The sequence below is a fragment of the Leptodactylus fuscus genome, chromosome 5, assembly GCF_031893055.1.
Source record: "Leptodactylus fuscus isolate aLepFus1 chromosome 5, aLepFus1.hap2, whole genome shotgun sequence".
In the NCBI taxonomy this organism is placed as follows: Eukaryota; Metazoa; Chordata; class Amphibia; order Anura; family Leptodactylidae; genus Leptodactylus; species Leptodactylus fuscus.
Window position 1 is genome coordinate 98,151,293 of NC_134269.1, and position 19,941 is coordinate 98,171,233.

The window sequence follows — 19,941 nt, forward strand, 5'->3', positions numbered from 1 at the left end:
TCACGCCTGGTGACACTAGGACCCTCCGTGGCGGCACTTTGGCGAGGGGGTGCCATCAAGGTGTCCCAGACCTTAGACAGTGTGCCCCTCGTTTGTGTGGACCGGTGAGAACTTGGTTGCCTACTGGAGGAACTGCCCTCCCTGCCGCCAACGTCACATGCTGGAAACATCTCCATCATATTCTGCACCAATTGCCTGTGGCAAGCATTGATGCGATTGGCCCTCCCCTCTACCGGAATAAAAGACGAGATGTTGTTTTTATACCGGGGGTCAAGGATAGCAAAGATCCAGTACTGGTTGTCCTCCATGATTTTGACAATACGCTTGTCGGTTGTAAAGCACCCCAACATGAACTCAGCCATGTCTGCCACAGTGTTAGTTGGCATGACTCCTCTGGCCCCACCGGAAAGTTCAATCTCCATTTCCTCCTCATCCTCCATGTCTACCCATCCGCGCTGCAACAATGGGACGATTCGAAGTTGCCCGGAAGCCTCCTGTATCACCATCACATCATCGGACAACTCTTCTTCCTCCTCCTCCTCCTCCTCCATTAAACGCAGTGAAGCGGACAGATGTGTGGACCTACTCTCCAGCTGTGACGGATCGGATGCTATCCCTAACTCCTCTGTGTGATCTGAGTTATCCCTGATGTCAATCAGGGATTCTCTCAGAACACACAAGAGCGGGATTGTAAGGCTCACCATCGCATCCTCAGAGCTCACCCTCCTTGTGGACTCCTCAAAGACCCGTAGGATGTCACAAAGGTCTCTCATCCATGGCCACTCATGGATGTGAAACTGAGGCAGCTGACTTTGTGGCACCCTAGGGTTTTGTAGCTGGTATTCCATCAAAGGTCTCTGCTGCTCAACCACTCTATTCAACATCTGAAACGTTGAGTTCCAGCGTGTGGGGACGTCGCACAAAAGCCGGTGTTGTGGCACATGCAGGCGTTGCTGGAGAGATTTTAAGCTAGCAGCGGCTACTGTCGACTTGCGAAAGTGGGCGCACATGCGCCGCACTTTCACCAGTAGCTCTGGAACATTGGGGTAGCTCTTTAGGAAACGTTGCACCACTAGGTTGAAGACGTGGGCCAGGCATGGAACATGTTGGAGTCCGGCAAGCTCCAGAGCTGCTACCAGGTTCCGGCCGTTATCACAAACGACCATGCCTGGGCCCAGGTGCAGCGGCTCAAACCATATTGCCGTCTCATCGAGGAGGGCATCCCTCACCTCGGAGGCAGTGTGCTGTCTGTCCCCCAAGCTGATCAGCTTCAGCACAGCCTGCTGACGTCTACCAACGCCAGTGCTGCAACGTTTCCAACTCGTAGCTGGGGTCAATCTAACAGCGGAGGAGGAGGCGGTGGCGGAGGAGGAGGCGGTGGCGGAGGAGGAGGCGGTAGAGGAGGAGGAGGAGGGGGGTGTTCTTCTCGTGTCCCTGCCAGGAATGTTAGGCGGGGAGACGAGGTACACCGGGCCAGTTTGGGAAGCAGTCCCAGCCTCAACTACATTCACCCAGTGTGCCGTCAGTGAAATGTAGCGTCCCTGTCCGCATGCACTTGTCCACGCGTCGGTGGTCAAGTGGACCTTTGTGCAAAGCGCGGAACTAAGGGCCCGCCTGATGTTGAGTGACACGTGCTGGTGCAAGGCGGGGACGGCACACCGGGAGAAGTAGTGACGGCTAGGGACGGCATAGCGAGGTGCCGCAGTTGCCATCAGGTCCAGGAAGGCGGGAGTTTCAACAAGCCGGAACGCCAACATCTCCTGGGCCAGCAGTTTAGCGATGTTGGCGTTCAAGGCTTGCGCGTGTGGGTGGTTAGCAGTGTATTTCTGCCGCCGCTCCAATGTCTGAGAGATGGTGGGTTGTTGTAAAGAAACGCCTGATGGTGCCTTTGATGGTGCAGGAGAAGGAGATAAGACAGGACCAGGGGAGGATGAGGTAGAAGTCAACAAAGTGGCGGAGGCAGATGAAGTGGTGTCCTGGCTCGTCCTCTGGAGTGCATCGCCAGCACAGTCAGCAGTGGCAGTGGCAGAGGCAGAGGCAGTGGCAGAGGCAGTGGCAGTGGCGTGAACGGCAGGCGGCCTTTGTCCTGCCGTTGCTGCCTGCCACTGATTCCAGTGCTTGGATTCCAAATGACGGCGCATTGAAGTGGTGGACAGGTTGCTCTTCTCAGAGCCCCTAATCAATTTCGAGAGGCAAATTGTGCAGACAACACTATATCTGTCCTCGGCGCATTCCTTGAAAAAACTCCACACCTTCGAGAAACGTGCCCTCGAGGTGGGAGTTTTTCGGGGCTGGGTACGAACTGGAACATCTTGGGAGATTCCGGGTGTGGCCTGGCTTCGCCTAAGCTGCTGACCTCTGCCTCTGCCTCTAGCTACCCTTTTTGGTGCTGCACCTGCCTCAACATCCACACTACTTTCCCCGCTTGACATCCCCCCTGTCCAGGTCGGGTCAGTGTCCTCATCATCCACCACTTCCTCTTCCAACTCCTGTCTCATCTCCTCCTCCCGCACAATGCGCCGGTCAACTGGATGCCCTGACGGCAACTGCGTCACATCATCGTCGATGAGGGTGGGTTGCTGGTCATCCACCACCAAATCGAACGGAGATGGAGGAGACTCTAGTGTTTGAGCATCTGGACACAGATGCTCCTCTGTTAGGTTCGTGGAATCGTGACGTGGAGAGGCAGGTTGAGGGACAATGAAAGGAGCGGAGAACAGCTCTGGGGAGCAGGGACAGTTTGGGTTATTGTTCTGTAAAGCTTCGGAATTTTGGGAGGAAGGAAGACAAGACTGTTGGGTAATAGGAGGAGAGGAGGCAGAGTCTGACTGGCTGCTGGACAATGTGCTGTAAGCGTTCTCTGACAGCCATTGCAAGACCTGTTCCTGGTTCTCGGGCCTACTAAGGTTTGTACCCTGCAGTTTAGTTAATGTGGCAAGCAACCCTGGCACTGTGGAGTGGCGCAATGCTTGCTGCCCCACAGGAGTAGGCACGGGACGCCCTGTGGCTTCACTGCTACCTTGCTCCCCAGAACCATTCCCCCGACCTCGCCCACGGCCTCGTCCACGTCCCTTTCCGGGAGCCTTGCGCATTTTGAATTCCTAGTTAGAAATTGGCACTGTATACCAGTAGTAAAAATTGTGGGTGCACGTAACCCCAATATATTCTTTGAATTCCCAGTCAGACACTGGCACTATATGGCAATAGCAAGAAATGAGGGTATTTGTATTCCCAATATACTCTTTAAATTCCCAGTCAGACAATGGCACTGTATACCAGTAGTAAAAATTGTGGGTGCACGTAACCCCAATATATTCTTTGAATTCCCAGTCAGAAACTGGCACTATATGGCAGTAGCAAGAAATGAGGGTATTTGTATTCCCAATATACTCTTTGAATTCCCAGTCAGACAATGGCACTGTATACCAGTAGTAAAAATTATGGGTGCACGTAACCCCAATATATTCTTTGAATTACCAGTCAGAAACTGGCACTATATGGCAGTAGCAAGAAATGAGGGTATTTATAACCCCAATATATTCTTTGAATTCCCAGTCAGACAATGGCACTGTATACCAGTAGTAAAAATTGTGGGTGCACGTAACCCCAATATATTCTTTGAATTCCCAGTCAGAAACTGGCACTATATGGCAGTAGCAAGAAATGAGGGTATTTGTATTCCCAATATACTCTTTGAATTCCCAGTCAGACAATGGCACTGTATACCAGTAGTAAAAATTGTGGGTGCACGTAACCCCAATATATTCTTTGAATTACCAGTCAGAAACTGGCACTATATGGCAGTAGCAAGAAATGAGGGTATTTATAACCCCAATATATTCTTTGAATTCCCAGTCAGACAATGGCACTGTATACCAGTAGTAAAAATTGTGGGTGCACGTAACCCCAATATATTCTTTGAATTCCCAGTCAGAAACTGGCACTATATGGCAGTAGCAAGAAATGAGGGTATTTGTATTCCCAATATACTCTTTGAATTCCCAGTCAGACAATGGCACTGTATACCAGTAGTAAAAATTGTGGGTGCACGTAACCCCAATATATTCTTTGAATTACCAGTCAGAAACTGGCACTATATGGCAGTAGCAAGAAATGAGGGTATTTATAACCCCAATATATTCTTTGAATTCCCAGTCAGACAATGGCACTGTATACCAGTAGTAAAAATTGTGGGTGCACGTAACCCCAATATATTCTTTGAATTCCCAGTCAGAAACTGGCACTATATGGCAGTAGCAAGAAATGAGGGTATTTGTATTCCCAATATACTCTTTGAATTCCCAGTCAGACAATGGCACTGTATACCAGTAGTAAAAATTGTGGGTGCACGTAACCCCAATATATTCTTTGAATTACCAGTCAGAAACTGGCACTATATGGCAGTAGCAAGAAATGAGGGTATTTATAACCCCAATATATTCTTTGAATTCCCAGTCAGACAATGGCACTGTATACCAGTAGTAAAAATTGTGGGTGCACGTAACCCCAATATATTCTTTGAATTACCAGTCAGAAACTGGCACTATATGGCAGTAGCAAGAAATGAGGGTATTTGTATTCCCAATATACTCTTTGAATTCCCAGTCAGACAATGGCACTGTATACCAGTAGTAAAAATTGTGGGTGCACGTAACCCCAATATATTCTTTGAATTACCAGTCAGAAACTGGCACTATATGGCAGTAGCAAGAAATGAGGGTATTTATAACCCCAATATATTCTTTGAATTCCCAGTCAGACAATGGCACTGTATACCAGTAGTAAAAATTGTGGGTGCACGTAACCCCGATATATTCTTTGAATTCCCAGTCAGAAACTGGCACTATATGGCAGTAGCAAGAAATGAGGGTATTTGTATTCCCAATATACTCTTTGAATTCCCAGTCAGACAATGGCACTGTATACCAGTAGTAAAAATTGTGGGTGCACGTAACCCCAATATATTCTTTGAATTACCAGTCAGAAACTGGCACTATATGGCAGTAGCAAGAAATGAGGGTATTTATAACCCCAATATATTCTTTGAATTCCCAGTCAGACAATGGCACTGTATACCAGTAGTAAAAATTGTGGGTGCACGTAACCCCAATATATTCTTTGAATTACCAGTCAGAAACTGGCACTATATGGCAGTAGCAAGAAATGAGGGTATTTGTATTCCCAATATACTCTTTGAATTCCCAGTCAGACAATGGCACTGTATACCAGTAGTAAAAATTGTGGGTGCACGTAACCCCAATATATTCTTTGAATTACCAGTCAGAAACTGGCACTATATGGCAGTAGCAAGAAATGAGGGTATTTGTATTCCCAATATACTCTTTGAATTCCCAGTCAAACAATGGCACTGTATACCAGTAGTAAAAATTGTGGGTGCACGTAACCCCAATATATTCTTTGAATTCCCAGTCAGACACTGGCACTATATGGCAGTAGCAAGAAATGAGGGTATTTGTATTCCCAATATATTCTTTGAATTCCCAGTCAGACAATGGCACTGTATACCAGTAGTAAAAATTGTGGGTGCACGTAACCCCAATATATTCTTTGAATTCCCAGTCAGACACTGGCACTATATGGCAGTAGCAAGAAATGAGGGTATTTGTATTCCCAATATATTCTTTGAATTCCCAGTCAGACAATGGCACTGTATACCAGTAGTAAAAATTGTGGGTGCACGTAACCCCAATATATTCTTTGAATTACCAGTCAGAAACTGGCACTATATGGCAGTAGCAAGAAATGAGGGTATTTGTATTCCCAATATATTCTTTGAATTCCCAGTCAGACAATGGCACTGTATACCAGTAGTAAAAATTGTGGGTGCACGTAACCCCAATATATTCTTTGAATTCCCAGTCAGACACTGGCACTATATGGCAGTAGCAAGAAATGAGGGTATTTGTATTCCCAATATATTCTTTGAATTCCCAGTCAGACAATGGCACTGTATACCAGTAGTAAAAATTGTGGGTGTATATAGCCCCAATTCTATTGCTAGGGGACTTGCAGGGTATTTCTGGGGTGAAGGTGGGGGGGCACACCGTTGGAACGGGTATCGGGGTATATATCGGGTATACGGGAATACACTGACAGTGTATTCCATTCAGGATCCTGGGAAAGCTGGGTTGCGGCGATTGAGCCCGTCAGTGCCACGTTACACTGACAAGCTTCTCCCTGGAATTTAGCTCTTACAAGAGCTGTTGGTTGTCTTCTCCTTCCTATCCTAGCCTGTCCCTGCCTACCCAGAATCTAAGCCCTAGCTAGCTGGACGGAAACCTCCGTCCTCGGTGAATTGCAAGCTCAGAATGACGCGAACCTGGGCGGCGCTGTTCTTTTAAATTAGAGGTCACATGTATTCGGCAGCCAATGGGTTTTGCCTACTTTTTTCAACGTCACCGGTGTCGTAGTTCCTGTCCCACCTACCCTGCGCTGTTATTGGAGCAAAAAAGGCGCCAGGGAAGGTGGGAGGGGAATCGAGTAATGGCGCACTTTACCACGCGGTGTTCGATTCGATTCGAACATGCCGAACAGCCTAATATCCGATCGAACATGAGTTCGATAGAACACTGTTCGCTCATCTCTAATGGCCATCTATTTTTTTAGGTTATAAAATAGTAGCTTTTCCAACAAACATGTCACCAGGTTTTAGAACCTTAAACAAGCAGGAAGTTCTTTTGCTGCTGGGATTCAGGACCCAAAACTTGGTGACTCAAGTCTCTTATAAGCGGTGTTTACATGGAGGAATTTGCTGCGGATTTCTCCGGGGCGAAATCCACCTCCCATTGTGTTCAACAGGAGGCAGAGATCGCAGCAGGATGCAGGAAAAAAAAAAAAAAAGTGTCCTACTCGATTTTACCATGGATTCTGCAGCGGATTCCGCTGTGGGGTCCGCGGCTTACTCCTTCCTGATTAGGCCTATTCGTCCAGGCCGAGACAGTATTGGGATAACGCAACGGAATGCCAATGCACTGCATCGGCATCACATTGTAGCTAGACCGCGGTGAAAATGCCAGTGGTGGAAAATGAAGAGGAGCATACCCTTACATTCAGCAGCTACAAATCCACAAATACCATGTTTTGCCCTAACCTAACTGGATACAATTTTATCCAGATTAGACAATGCTCTGTGATACAACAGATTTAATTGGTTCCTTTAAAGGAGCATTTTCATGATGACAAGTTCTTTTAAGCAGCTGCTCTAAAACTGCTAAAGGTTTGCTGCCTTTGGATGTGACCAAGTGTTGACAATTCACTGACAGCAAGAAGAGACCATCAAAATTGCAAAGTATATTAGAAAGCTATAAAAGTCCTTTTACACAATGAGTACGCTTTACGTGCATTCAACGGAAAACTCCTTTTTAGGAAAGAGGTATTACTACACATGTGGTGCACAGATGAAAATGTACTAAGTGGGAATGATAAAGGGAAGAAAAGTAACAGGGAGAACCTTTAGTAAAGCCACTAACACCTTATTACAGTTGTACTCAGCAGTATGTACACTGACCTATGAAACTGGAATGTCCATTAGGAAGAATGGAGCATTTGCAACTGGCCTATCAAAGGGTATTGGCACTCTATCCAGGAAAAAGTGGCATGTATGACAATTTTTATTTATTTTCTTTTTTTTTAAAGGGATATTGTTTAGAAATATAGAAGATTGCATGCTCTTGTGGGGTTTGTGAAAGATGTTTCAGAATAGAAGACAGATAAACGCTCCACTACTTACATGGCAGAAATGTATATCTAGAATGGATGCATGTGCAAAAAGAGAAAAAGAAGATTAAAAGCCATCTGGTCACTGAGGCGGTTTAATCTAGTCCATCACCAAACAGACAAAATGTCATATTAAAGTAGCCAGAAATAAAAAAAAAAATATATATATATATATATATATATATATATATATATATATATATATATATATATACACTGAGGGAATTTTGTGATTTAGTTACAAATTGATAGCAGGAAAAACATATTTGGGTAGTAGTAGAGAGCAAATGAGAGCATATCATACTCTTCCATTGTATTGCTCCAGATTGAACAGGTAAGTAGTAATGTCTATTAAATACAGTGTAAAGGATAACGCATTTCAAAATTCTTGCAAATGAATAGTTCAGGTGAATTTTTTTTTTTTTTTTTTCAAAAAGGGCAATAGAAGTATTTTATCTGATGAGGTTTATCGCTCATTACTAACTGCCTGCTAAACTGCTCAATACACAGCTCAGACCATCACCCAAGTGAAAGAGAAACAAGTAAACACAAACTGCGTAAATCAGCTACAGTAGATTTCTAGCAGTTTTACAATAGTTTCCCCAGCAGATTTTAGCAGTACTGAGCAGTATAGAGGTGAAAGAGACACGGCTCTGAGATCTTACTGTAATGTGATCCAGGACACCACTTTCTCTGCAACTCACCCATTCTTATTCTTCCCACCCCTCTCCACAGAATTCTATGTACTGAATTCAATCTTCAGAACGAGATCTCAGTGAATTGAGCCATTAGCAGACAATAGAAATTCAGATTCATTTTCCTCTGATGAAATAGGTTATAACTCGGTTATATTCACCAGAACAAGTCATTCACACATGCAAAAAAAAAAAAAAAAAAAAAAAAAAAAAAAATCTACATATACCGTTTACTGGCTGGGGGCACAGGGAGTGATGGCAGTGGGACTGTGGCTGCAAACTTGCATGTAGCTAGTTTGATGTGAACTACAGCAGTACTGTGGATGAGATTTACTCAAATCTCAACTGCATGCTGTGAACAAGACCCACAGCATGTTAACTGCTGCGGGTTTTACTTGTGGCATTCAAACGCTGCAGTTGAAATGTACAGGTTGGGCCTTAGCAAAAACCACCCGATTTTGAACTGTGTTGGGTTTTGTGTCGGCATTCTTGATGAAGTTTCAACAGGCCCTCCACTTTTCAACCTTTGCTTTAGCAAAACTCAAAGCCGCTGGGATATTCCAAAGAATAACATTTGAATGCTGTGGGTGCAAAGTGTGCTCCAAGTTTGACGACATCTGGTGAAATCTCACGTGCAGTTGCAGCGTAGTGAACAGTGGTTTGGCTACCCTGCTGCATGTAGGTCGTGTATGGCTATAGAATGATATAGCTATAAGCATTTTATAAATATAACTCTTTGTATTCCTCACATAAATGCAGAGACCCAGATGTGAACATACCCAGATCTGTTTTCTTACTGCTTTCTATCTCCAAAGCAGGAGAAACCTAGTCTCCCCTGCTTATCCCAACTACTGCCACTGAATGGAAAAGTGGCATGCTCTCTTAATTCATTACCATGAAGTGTTCTGAATACAAGAAGGCGGACAATGTGATGCCTGTCCTTAGGACAGAGAGTTGGACCCCCACTGATATCAAATTAATTGCCTATACTAAAGGATAGGTCATTGTCAGTCTAGGACAAAACCATTTAATGGGAATATGTATAACTCAATTGCCATGTTGAGGTTATAAAAATTGCATCATATCTGTAAACATCCTAACTGATATAATGTACACAAGAGGTACAGTTAAACATGCTTCTAAAGACTCTACTTCTAGGTCACACATCCAAAAGACAATAAGAACATGATTAATGAAAACCATACATGAATGGAAGCGATTGCGCAACACTACCAGCAAAACATGTTGCATCTGTTCCAGAATCCGTAAAATTACTTGGAATTAAATGGCATGGATAACATGCACTCCATTTTTTTAAAGCAATATATATATATATATATATATATATATATATATATATATATATATATATATATATATATATATATATATATATATATATTTTTTACCATCCATGTATGCATTATTTTTCTCCTAGTGCACATAAACACAAAAGACTAAAAATACAAACAAAAAACAGGAACAAGACTTGGCACCACCCACAGAAAGAAAGAAAACAAATAAATACTTACGAATGGAGGCCATGGACACCACCTTCTACTTGAGCGGACATTGTTCTCTTTTCTAGTTTTAGTTCCCCTGAATACATCATGGACCTGCAAAAGTATCAAATCATGCATCACTTTTCCATAGTTCACTTGCTTAAATATAACCTGACAAAACGAGTTTTTGGTGGCATGATGATGCAAAATTTCTCAAGCATATTGTCACTAAAGTGTTATTTACGGGTTCAGTTACTGGGATGCTAAGAGCTCAATCTAACAAAATATCTTCAGCAGAATTTAGAGTGCTGTGTTATTAGCCTGATTTTTAATTTTTTTTGCCACTACAAAAATACCATTTTCAGATCCTCAGTGAATTCATAGAGAGAGATTGGTCCACAGTTCAGATCCACAGCTGCTACTCTAGAAAAACTAGCACTTCAGTGCTTTGCAAAGAGCGCATTTATTACTATGAGAGCTTTGGGTAAAAAATATGCAAATCTATTCTCGAGGATGTAATTAGGAGAACAGTGCCTCTGTATACTGCCCTCTAGAGCTTTGTAAAACTTTCCTGCAGTGATACAGAAGGAGCAGTGAAAAACATTTCATCTTCTAATAAAAACTACTTTTTAAAGTTCTCGACCTCTTTTAGAAAAGTCATCGGACTTCTTACCGTAAAATGGACAGACTTTTGGCCCCTATGTCCTGACAGCCATGTTGAATTCCTGCAATTAGGTATGGTGCAAATTTATGAATGGATCCTTTGTCCTGAATGGAACCTGACACACCTTGAGCCACTTTTACTTTGTCCCCTTCACTGTTATGAAATAAAATGAACATTGTCACAGAACAGAAATTACTTACACACACATCTATCTATCTATCTATCTATCTATCTATACATACACACACACTGTTCTTTTTAATGGAAATTACTTAACATTTTACACAATATTACTTGTGCACCATTCTTATACAGCTGCCCTTTAAAGGGGTTGTCCCATCACAAGGATCCTATCTATACTGCTTGTTAATGTGGATGTAAGGCTTTTCCTAAATACACTGCTTCAGCAAAACTGCTTTCTTTGTCCACTATCTTACTTTATTCAATTCTTTGTGGCCACAGCCCTGACTTATCTGCTCATGAGTCAAGTGATGTCTCTGCTGCTCTCAGGGGGGAGGGAGGAGGGGCTAAGTGCAGGGAGCGAGCCTGTGTATTTAGCTATTCCTGTGTCTACACCATGTGACCTAGCTTCCTGTTAGCAGATAGGGGAGAGGAGCTGCTTTCATTTCTTCTGTTCTCCCAGTTATCAGGCTAGCTAATTCAATTGTGTTCATTATGGCAAAGACAGGCAGTCTCTGTATGTAACACAGAATGGAGTTGCTGCTGCCTGTACTTCATAGTCCAATATGGGTGGGCGGAGCTACACGCGAATTTGGAGGCGGAGCTAAACGGGAGGTTGCATGTGAAACCCCACCCACCAAATGATGCAAGATACCAGGAAGAAAGAAGATTTTACAGCAGTAAAATACCCCTTTAACACAACCTAGGTCTCAGTTACAAGTGTATGAAAGTCAACTGCATGTTTGAGGAAAAGGTAAAACACAATTCTATTTCTTGCTGATGACGGAGATAAATAAAATCGTTGCACATACCTGAAATATCTTTTTTGGCTGCTTGTATTTTTCTCCATGGCATCCAGTGAGCCCATACCTCTGTATTTCTTCAGTCTTACACCATCCGAAAAGAAATATTCACCAGGTGCTTCAGTGGTTGCAGCCAATAAGGAGCCCATCATCACTGATTAGCGAATAGCATGTAAACAGTAAGGAGAAAAAAAAATTTTTTTTAATATATATATATATATATATATATATATATATATATATATATATATATATATATATATATATATATATATATAGAGTTTGGTTTTTATTGTAGTAAAACTAAAGTCTGCAGTATTTTTTTCCTTCCTCTGTATCAGTGCTGTTGGATGATCTGTAGTGTATGCCATTTAAGAATGGAGGCATCACAGACAACCAGGTGAGAGCTCTGTTTGACATCAAAATGAAATATTGCCATAAACTATAAAAGTGTCAAACAGGGATCTCAACTGGTTGTCTATGATGCCTTCATTCTTAAATGCCCCTTGGGACTAAGGAGATGTCTGACCAGACCAAAACGACAGATACGTGACTCAAGCAAACAAGCAGGACTTTTCTCTCCACATTTTTCTGCCTTTTTCAAGTGGAAATTGGGCAGACCTCAATATAGTCTATGGGGTCTGCAGATAACCGCTTTTTAAGCAGGTTAGCTTTCAGTTCTTTGGGTCCCCAAGCGGACCTGAAGAACAGAAAGCCAAACACTAGTGAGAACCTAGCGTCAAGCTTGTAGTGAAGTCTCTAAAAGCAATTCCTAAGTCCCATTTATCTATCATTTCTGGCATTACTGTTCAAACTAGGTGACATCACCATCCAATTAGAATTGCATATAGTGCCTGAATATTAACTTATTTGTACGTGCGACATCCTCTTGCTCAAACAAGGAACTTTGGCTGCTGTTTACTGTGAGCAAATAGACAACAGATGAATAACACATGGAAGGTGGAAGTTGCTGCTAAGGGGTGGGACAGTTGTATACATGGGAAGGTAAAGGCTAAATACAATTGGACAATGAAGTTAAAGTACTATGTTTATGTGGTTACATCAAGCATCAGTCTAGTTAGCAGTTACTAATGGTCTCATGTCACTGTGCTCATGGTGTCTTATCTCATAAGCCATCTAAAGTGGTGCTATATATATATATATATATATACATATATATATATATATATATATATATATATATATATATATATATATATATATATATATATATATACACACACACACACACATATATACCGTAGCCTAGGAAATATATATTCCTCAGACTACAACAATCATCTGAAGGGAATTTGTGATAGTGACACACAACTGCCTTTGTGATAGCACAGTCACAGTAATTACACATGCAGCGAGCGATTATCATTGCCTGTTGCAAGAACAGATTCCTACTATAAGCACATTTGTGCTCAGAATTTCTTGACCCTTCAAAACTTTGATATCACCTAAATCATGTAATGAGGAATAACCCTTTAGTGAGGACTATCATTTTCCGACTGTATCCAAAACAAAAACCACAACGAGAATGGCAGACAAAACCTCATCCAATTTTTAACATTTCAACAGCAACTTTAGGATGCCTTTAAATGTGGTCATAAACTGTAAGCAAGTGGGAAGAATATGCAAATGTGTTTCCCAGGATGTAAATAAGAAAACACATCATTGCAATTAAAGGCTTGATGAAAAGTCGGGCATGATGTTCAAGGGAGCTGCTTCCAATAGAGGGCAGCATACTGAGGCAGTGTTTCCTTATTTCCATCCTAGGAAACACATTTGCATATTTTTCCCACAATCCCCCACAGTGGAGTGAAAATGGCTTAATAAGACTCCACACACCTACATGGTGGTCTCTCCCTAAGGAGTGACAATATCCCCTTAATCTGTAAGCAAGTGTAAATGGTTCGGATAAGTTCAGATGTAGAATTGATTCTCTGAACTAACAGTACAAGACAAGTTGAAGAAACCATCACTGAAAATGTTTTGTGTGGCAGATTCTTGTGTGTATAAACAGCAGGTCAAGTTTGCTGCAAATACAGCAGTGCAATTCCACAAGTTAGTAGCAGTACATTCTTCACTGAATCACATTGAAATCTGCTGTAAATCTGAACATAAACTAGCAAATTTTGTTGTGAAATTACCACATATCCACCATGAAAATATTTCACTTATCGGGACTTCAGACAGCCAATCTTCATTTTGTTACAATTTACCTGTAGAAGCTCCAAGGGCCAAAGCTTTCACAACATGCCCGACTGTCTGAATTCCACCATCTGCTATAACTGGAACACCAAATCTGCGGGCATACTCCGCAACTTTGTATACTGCGGTTCCTTGGGGTCTTCCACAGGCCATAACTGTAATTAAGAAAATACTACTTCACCAATATCATAAAAACCAGTGTCAAAACACTTCTACATATATTATATACATACAAAAACTACATACATATACACATACCCTTCATTGTATCTTAGACTTATCAGGACAAAAAAATCCTGCTCCTGAAAATTTCTAAAAATTAGGCAAATTCTACCACTTCGTTATTTAGAAGGCAAAAAAGGATAAATCCAGGGTGTGAAAAAACCAAGTCCACCCCATAAATCAATCGCTTACACAAAGCACCATTAGCAGTAATAGCTAAGAGTAATGGTTTTCTGTGCAACTATTAGCTCTAACATCATTCTGAAGGAATTGAGGCCCACTCACTACAGTGTTGCCTCAGTTCATTGAGATTTGTGGGTATTTAGGCAAAGTTCCCTTAAACTCCTGTTACAGCATTTAAAGGGAGTCAATCATTAAATTTAGCCAAATGTAGCCCCCCAGAAAATGTTGAAATAACCTTTAGCAAGACTATTCTAGCCCTACTTTTTTTTACCCTCCCCCCCCCCCCAAAAAAAAAAAAAAAAAAAAAAAATCTTTTTCTATTTATTGATTTTTTTCATAAAAGAACAAACAGACAAAATGGTATGGCAGAAGCACATACAGGCAATACAGTGAATTGACTTTCTTTCTTAAGATGAAAGGAGAGTGGTGGGGGTAAGGAATGCCCCCTTCTGACAGGACAAATCTATATTAGGGTATTGTTGGGTGGGTTTGATGCTGAGCTATGGAAGAACTCCCTTCTGACAGTGGGGGGGGGATATCGGTGCCAACATTAATGGCACTAATATCGCCATCACTGGGGCACATACTGGGAAAGCTGACACTGCACTAAATTCAGTGCACCGCCTGCTTTCTAGTGGTATATAAAACTACACTGTAATAAGGAAATGAAAGCTCCTCTTTAAAAACTTCTAGAAGGGCATATTTAACGTTTCAGGACATAATTTAATAAAAAAAAAAAAAAAAAAGATGGAGTGTTTGTTTTTTCATAACTGCATATATAAACAATAATATGTATTATATGCAAGTATAACTGAACAAAGTAGTAAACGCTAAATACTATATTGCTAGAATTTATGAGTAGGAGAATGACGTTCCACTTACCTTCCTGTGTAATACATATGGAGCCACATCCCATCCCTACACGCAGGGCATCAACACCAGCATCAATTAGATTCTTTGCTTGTGCTGCAGTCACAACTATTAAAAAAAAAAAAAATAACAGTTTATGGTTTTATTTTAAACTTTCAACATTTTCTTGCTTTTACAATTACACAAATGCATTTATGTAACTGATGCAAGCACCTACCATTTCCACCAACCACTTGTAGCTCAGGATATTTTTGTTTGATGTAGTGAATCATGTTTATCTGATACACAGAATTACCCTGTGAAGAATCCTGTCAGTGAAGGGAATAAACAAAAAGCAAATTATAAAGTAAATCCAAACAGAATTATACCATCACTCAAACACATAAGTGCAACAACTCATGAGTCATGACTTAATCTTGCGACATACACGCACTGTGAAATACAATAAACTAATTTCTCTATAGAAAGGTAAGCGTCAAGCACACAAAAATCTATACATACCAAGACAACAACATCAACACCAGCTTGCATGAGCAGGTCAAGTCGATATTTGTCATCTTCTCTGGTCCCAATGGCAGCACCGCATAGCAGCTGCTTTCTGCAGTCCTTTGATGCAAGAGGGTAGTCTCTGTTCTTTTTCAAGTCAGTTCTGGCAATAATAGCAACAAGCTCATCGCTGTCATTCACTATTGGCAGTTTTCCTGTTGTAAAGACAAAAATGTGTTACTTCTGAAAGCCATCAGGGAAGAAACACCTGAATGCATATTGCAAAGAATGTTAGACTTAGTATAGCTAAGCAGGAAGACTCCATGAGAATGTCAACATGGACCACACCATAATGAAGACTGCTCCTGTTAGTATGGGAATGCTTTTTCTTAACATGTATAACTTCAAAGCTTAAATTCCAAGAAGTATATTCTAGCATTTACATCTGCAGTCAATAATCGGACGTTAGTTTGTTTTCGAGCGATTCCCTGGCAGCTTGTTTGTGAGTAACAGCTATTTGGGTTATCTTTTACATACAAGAAATACAACACCAATACTTACTTTTTTCCTAAAAATTTAAATTCACACATACAGCAAGCATAGGCCCCTTAGATTAAATATTCTCTAAAACTTGCTCATCAATATTTATATAAACTATTATAAGACCAGAGTAAAAACCCATAATGTTGAAATCCCTTCCTGAAACCTGTGTCTGTGTGTTTGCTAAGCAATTCCTTACCACCATGATGACTTTCTGCAGTCTTTGATGTTTTATGGCTCTCCCCTTTATTCACAGGGAGGAGCCATGGGGTACTGATGTTCAGGATGAAGGCATCTGCTCCAGAATCCTGCTTACCTTTGGTTAATGAGCAATTCCAAGAGATTCATGTAAGACAATACCACAATACTCTATTTTAGAAAGCCAATTTTTTCCTCAGATCAACTACTGAAGACTAACAGATACTGTGTGTTAAATAACTTGCCTATATCTTCGGTATGTGAAACTATCCCAAAGTTTCAATGTCTGCTTTCAGCTGAAAAATTTGTTATGGCTGATTTTATAATATTCATTTGGTATAATTGTGCTATAGTTTTTCCACAGCTGCACACAATACTAGTAACCCGTTAGGCTACTTTCACATTTGCTTCTTTTTAGCCTGTTGTTCTGATCTGTTGTAGGATCGAAAAACAACGGATTAAAAATCCAAAAGAATGGTAAATGCAGACAGGGCTGATGTCTGCATTAGTCATCATTCACTGTAATGTAAAAAACATGGAAGCCTTCTAAAGTCTTTCACCACTTTTCAAAGGGAAGATATAGTTTACGCCTCATTAGCATTCACCATTCTGTTAGCTTTTTAGTTCATGGTTACGAAAGGTTGGAACAATGGACTAAAACAGACTTGGCTTTATCTGGATTTGTGCAAATCTCCCTATACCAACACTGCATTTTATGAAAATGCTTTATTCCCCAGCCACTTGTATGCAATGTGCGGTTTTATATACCGCTAGAAGGCAGACAGTGGGGTTTCCAGGTATGTGCCCCGTTGCTGGAGATATCTGTGCAGTTAATTTTGGCACCGATCTTTCCCCACTGTTAAAAGGGTGGGTCTTACAGCCTAGCCTCCTCACTAGTCTGAGAAACTGCCCCCTAACTGTACTCTTCCATAGCCTTGCACTGTCAATGGGGTTGTTCCTTACTGCCCAGCGATGATGCTTAACTATAACTGCCACCATTCTGTAACTGAGCAGGCTGTGACAGTTCTTTTGATTTTCCACTTCTATATTCTGATTTGCTTCAATAATGGCATACCTTTTTTGCTACGTTGTAAGATTTCATTTGCTTCTTTCAGGGTGACACCTGCTGGAGCAACAACCAGTTCATCGCGTTTTGTCATAACCTATGAACACATTAAGAAATTTGTGATCAGACATGACTGAAGCATAGTTAACCACTTTGAAAAAAAAAAAAAAAATAAGTATAAAGGAAAACACTTTTTTGCAGGCTAAGCCCTTCATCTGATAATAGTGGGAGCTACCTCACTTTATTCCAAAGCTTAGGCTACTCAATGACTCAAACAGTTTAAGATAGATGGTGGAAGCGATGTAGTGACAACAATCAGGTCTCCAGAAATACCTGGTAAACCAAGTTTACTTCTATTTACTGCAATAAGGTCTTTGAATGGGACTTGTCTTGCAATGCCAAAGAAGTTGTTTAGCTGTAGTTTAGCAGAAGTTTTTGGCCACAGAAGATTCCACAAGAGCACATCAATACTACTGCGAAATGTATTTGTGTTACATAATGACTGTTCACAAAAGACAATATTAAAAACAAAACAAACACACTTGTACAGTTTTATAAACAAATGGAACGGAAGACACATTACCTCACTCAAGTAAGTGGTGTAGTCCTTTTCTGTCAAAAAATCTATGTCTCTTGAAGTCACAATCCCCACTAATTTGCTGCCCATTTTTCCAGTTTCGGTCACCGGGATGCCTGAAAATCCATGTCTATTTTTCGCTTCAAACACATCTCCCACAGTGTGGTTGGGACTCATAACAACTGGATCGGTAATAAAGCCTTGCTCAAATTTCTGGAGAAGAGGAAAGGAAGCAACAAAAACAATATCAACTACATGAAACATGCAAAGAAACTTAAACCTATATAATCCGCACAGAAGAGTATGGACTGGCAAAGAGAACACATCTAACGATGCAGTATTAATATCCTAAAAAGGGTGTTACCGACCTGAAATACCATTGGTAAGGATAGACTTGGATGAAATCTGACCCGTTGTAGAGGCAAAACTCATGCCATATTGTTATACAATTTAAAATTTCAGACTAACAGCACAAATGGGGTGGGAAAAATTTAAGTAAACTTTCAAACAACTTTTGATTTTCTGGCTGCATTTGTGACAGCAATAAATGTTTTAATATACTTTTATTAACTGGTTGTGGCTCCATTCTATGAAATCCTGCATTGAATTCTCACTTTCTTTCTGGCTGAAACAAAGTTTCTCACAGTGTAAAGTTGGATGGACTACTGTATAATGCTAGAAAGCTGAGGCTGGAGTAGGGAAATGTCAGTTTAACCAGAAACGTCTGATTTCTTCTAATGTACAATAGTGATTCTGTATCATAAAAGGAGAGATTTAGTTTTCATGACATGAAGATCACCTTTATTATTTCCAGAAATATAATCTGCTGAAGACACAGACAGGACTGGGAAAAAGCTGCGTATACACATGCTAAACCAGCTTAAAGGAATAAATTGCACACTATGCAACTTTTACAACCCTCCTCCTTCAGAAATTACAGGCAAAACCATTAATATGTAGAGGCATATTATACAGCAAACGTTCAGTTATAAGACAACACAAATTAGCCAGACCAAGAGTAAGAAGACCTATTCATTTGGACCCTGAATGCCCAGATAGGATATTGTTTTATGAAGAACTTTAGTATGATATAGGAGACAAAAAGATCCTAATGGGCATTTAATAATGCAGGAATCCCTATGAGCAGGATCCCATCCAGTGGGAGAATTCCACAGGAAAGTCCAGAAGTACCCAGCCATGCTCCTCATACCTTCATATTTATGCAGTTCCTTCTCTAACACAAAACACACACTTCTCAAAACTCCACATTTTAATTAAGTAATTTGAAGACAACTAAAGAGTTAAACATGTTTGTGACTATAAATAATTAAAGATTCTGTAGAGTTTTAAAGAGATTCTCTAACCATCTTAGTTGTAACAGTCTTTTGTCTTAATAGGCTGCCAGACAACCATGAATATAGGAACTTTCTATAGCCTGGTACTTGTCAGAAACCCATCCATGATTTCCTTATTATTGCTGGTTTATCTTCTCAAGTATGTAGTGACCCTTGTCCGTTTACAATAAGGAAATCATGGCTGGATTTCTGACAAGTAGCAGCACTCATGGCAATATGTATTGGCAACTGATCAAGTGAAACTACTGTCTCTTAGATAGTTAGAGAAGATCTTTAACAATGTGTTGGGCCGGGTGTAAGACCCCAAAAATTGACATGCTGATGACCTATCCACAGGAATAGGGAAACTCCACACATCAGTTTGGGGTATAAAAAAAAAAAAATCCCTTTCACTACAGCCCTGTGGAAAACCACAACCACCACCACTGACCCAGCAATAAACTAAACTACACAATGCAAAAGTTAGACATTTCTGTATTTTACCTTGACTTTACGGACTTCATTGGCTTGAAACTCAGGTGTGCAGTTGTGGTGAATAATTCCTATTCCTCCCATCAGCTGTAATACAGAAAAGTCAATTTAGAATATTTAGGAGTAATCCAACAACTAGAAACATTGAATTAACCCCTTTGCAACCTGGGAC

The 19,941-nt window shown here is 41.0% G+C and overlaps 1 protein-coding gene across 5 annotated transcripts in view; it reads right to left on the reverse strand.

The window, feature by feature from the left end:
* The window catches only part of IMPDH1 (inosine monophosphate dehydrogenase 1), a 125,921-nt gene that overhangs the window by 6,334 nt on the left and 99,646 nt on the right, over nucleotides 1-19,941 (reverse strand). For 4 of the 5 annotated variants that reach the window (XM_075273824.1, XM_075273826.1, XM_075273828.1 and 1 more), the window contains exons 5-15: nucleotides 19,782-19,856; nucleotides 17,950-18,156; nucleotides 17,376-17,463; nucleotides 15,578-15,777; nucleotides 15,294-15,384; nucleotides 15,089-15,184; nucleotides 13,813-13,956; nucleotides 11,591-11,735; nucleotides 10,608-10,751; nucleotides 9,965-10,048; nucleotides 7,751-7,767 (exon numbers count right to left, since the gene is read on the reverse strand). In XM_075273824.1, coding sequence (XP_075129925.1) covers nucleotides 7,751-7,767; nucleotides 9,965-10,048; nucleotides 10,608-10,751; nucleotides 11,591-11,735; nucleotides 13,813-13,956; nucleotides 15,089-15,184; nucleotides 15,294-15,384; nucleotides 15,578-15,777; nucleotides 17,376-17,463; nucleotides 17,950-18,156; nucleotides 19,782-19,856 — 1,291 coding nt within the window. The remainder of the gene's footprint in view (nucleotides 1-7,750; nucleotides 7,768-9,964; nucleotides 10,049-10,607; nucleotides 10,752-11,590; nucleotides 11,736-13,812; nucleotides 13,957-15,088; nucleotides 15,185-15,293; nucleotides 15,385-15,577; nucleotides 15,778-17,375; nucleotides 17,464-17,949; nucleotides 18,157-19,781; nucleotides 19,857-19,941) is intronic. The other variant, XM_075273825.1, reaches the window with a different exon arrangement.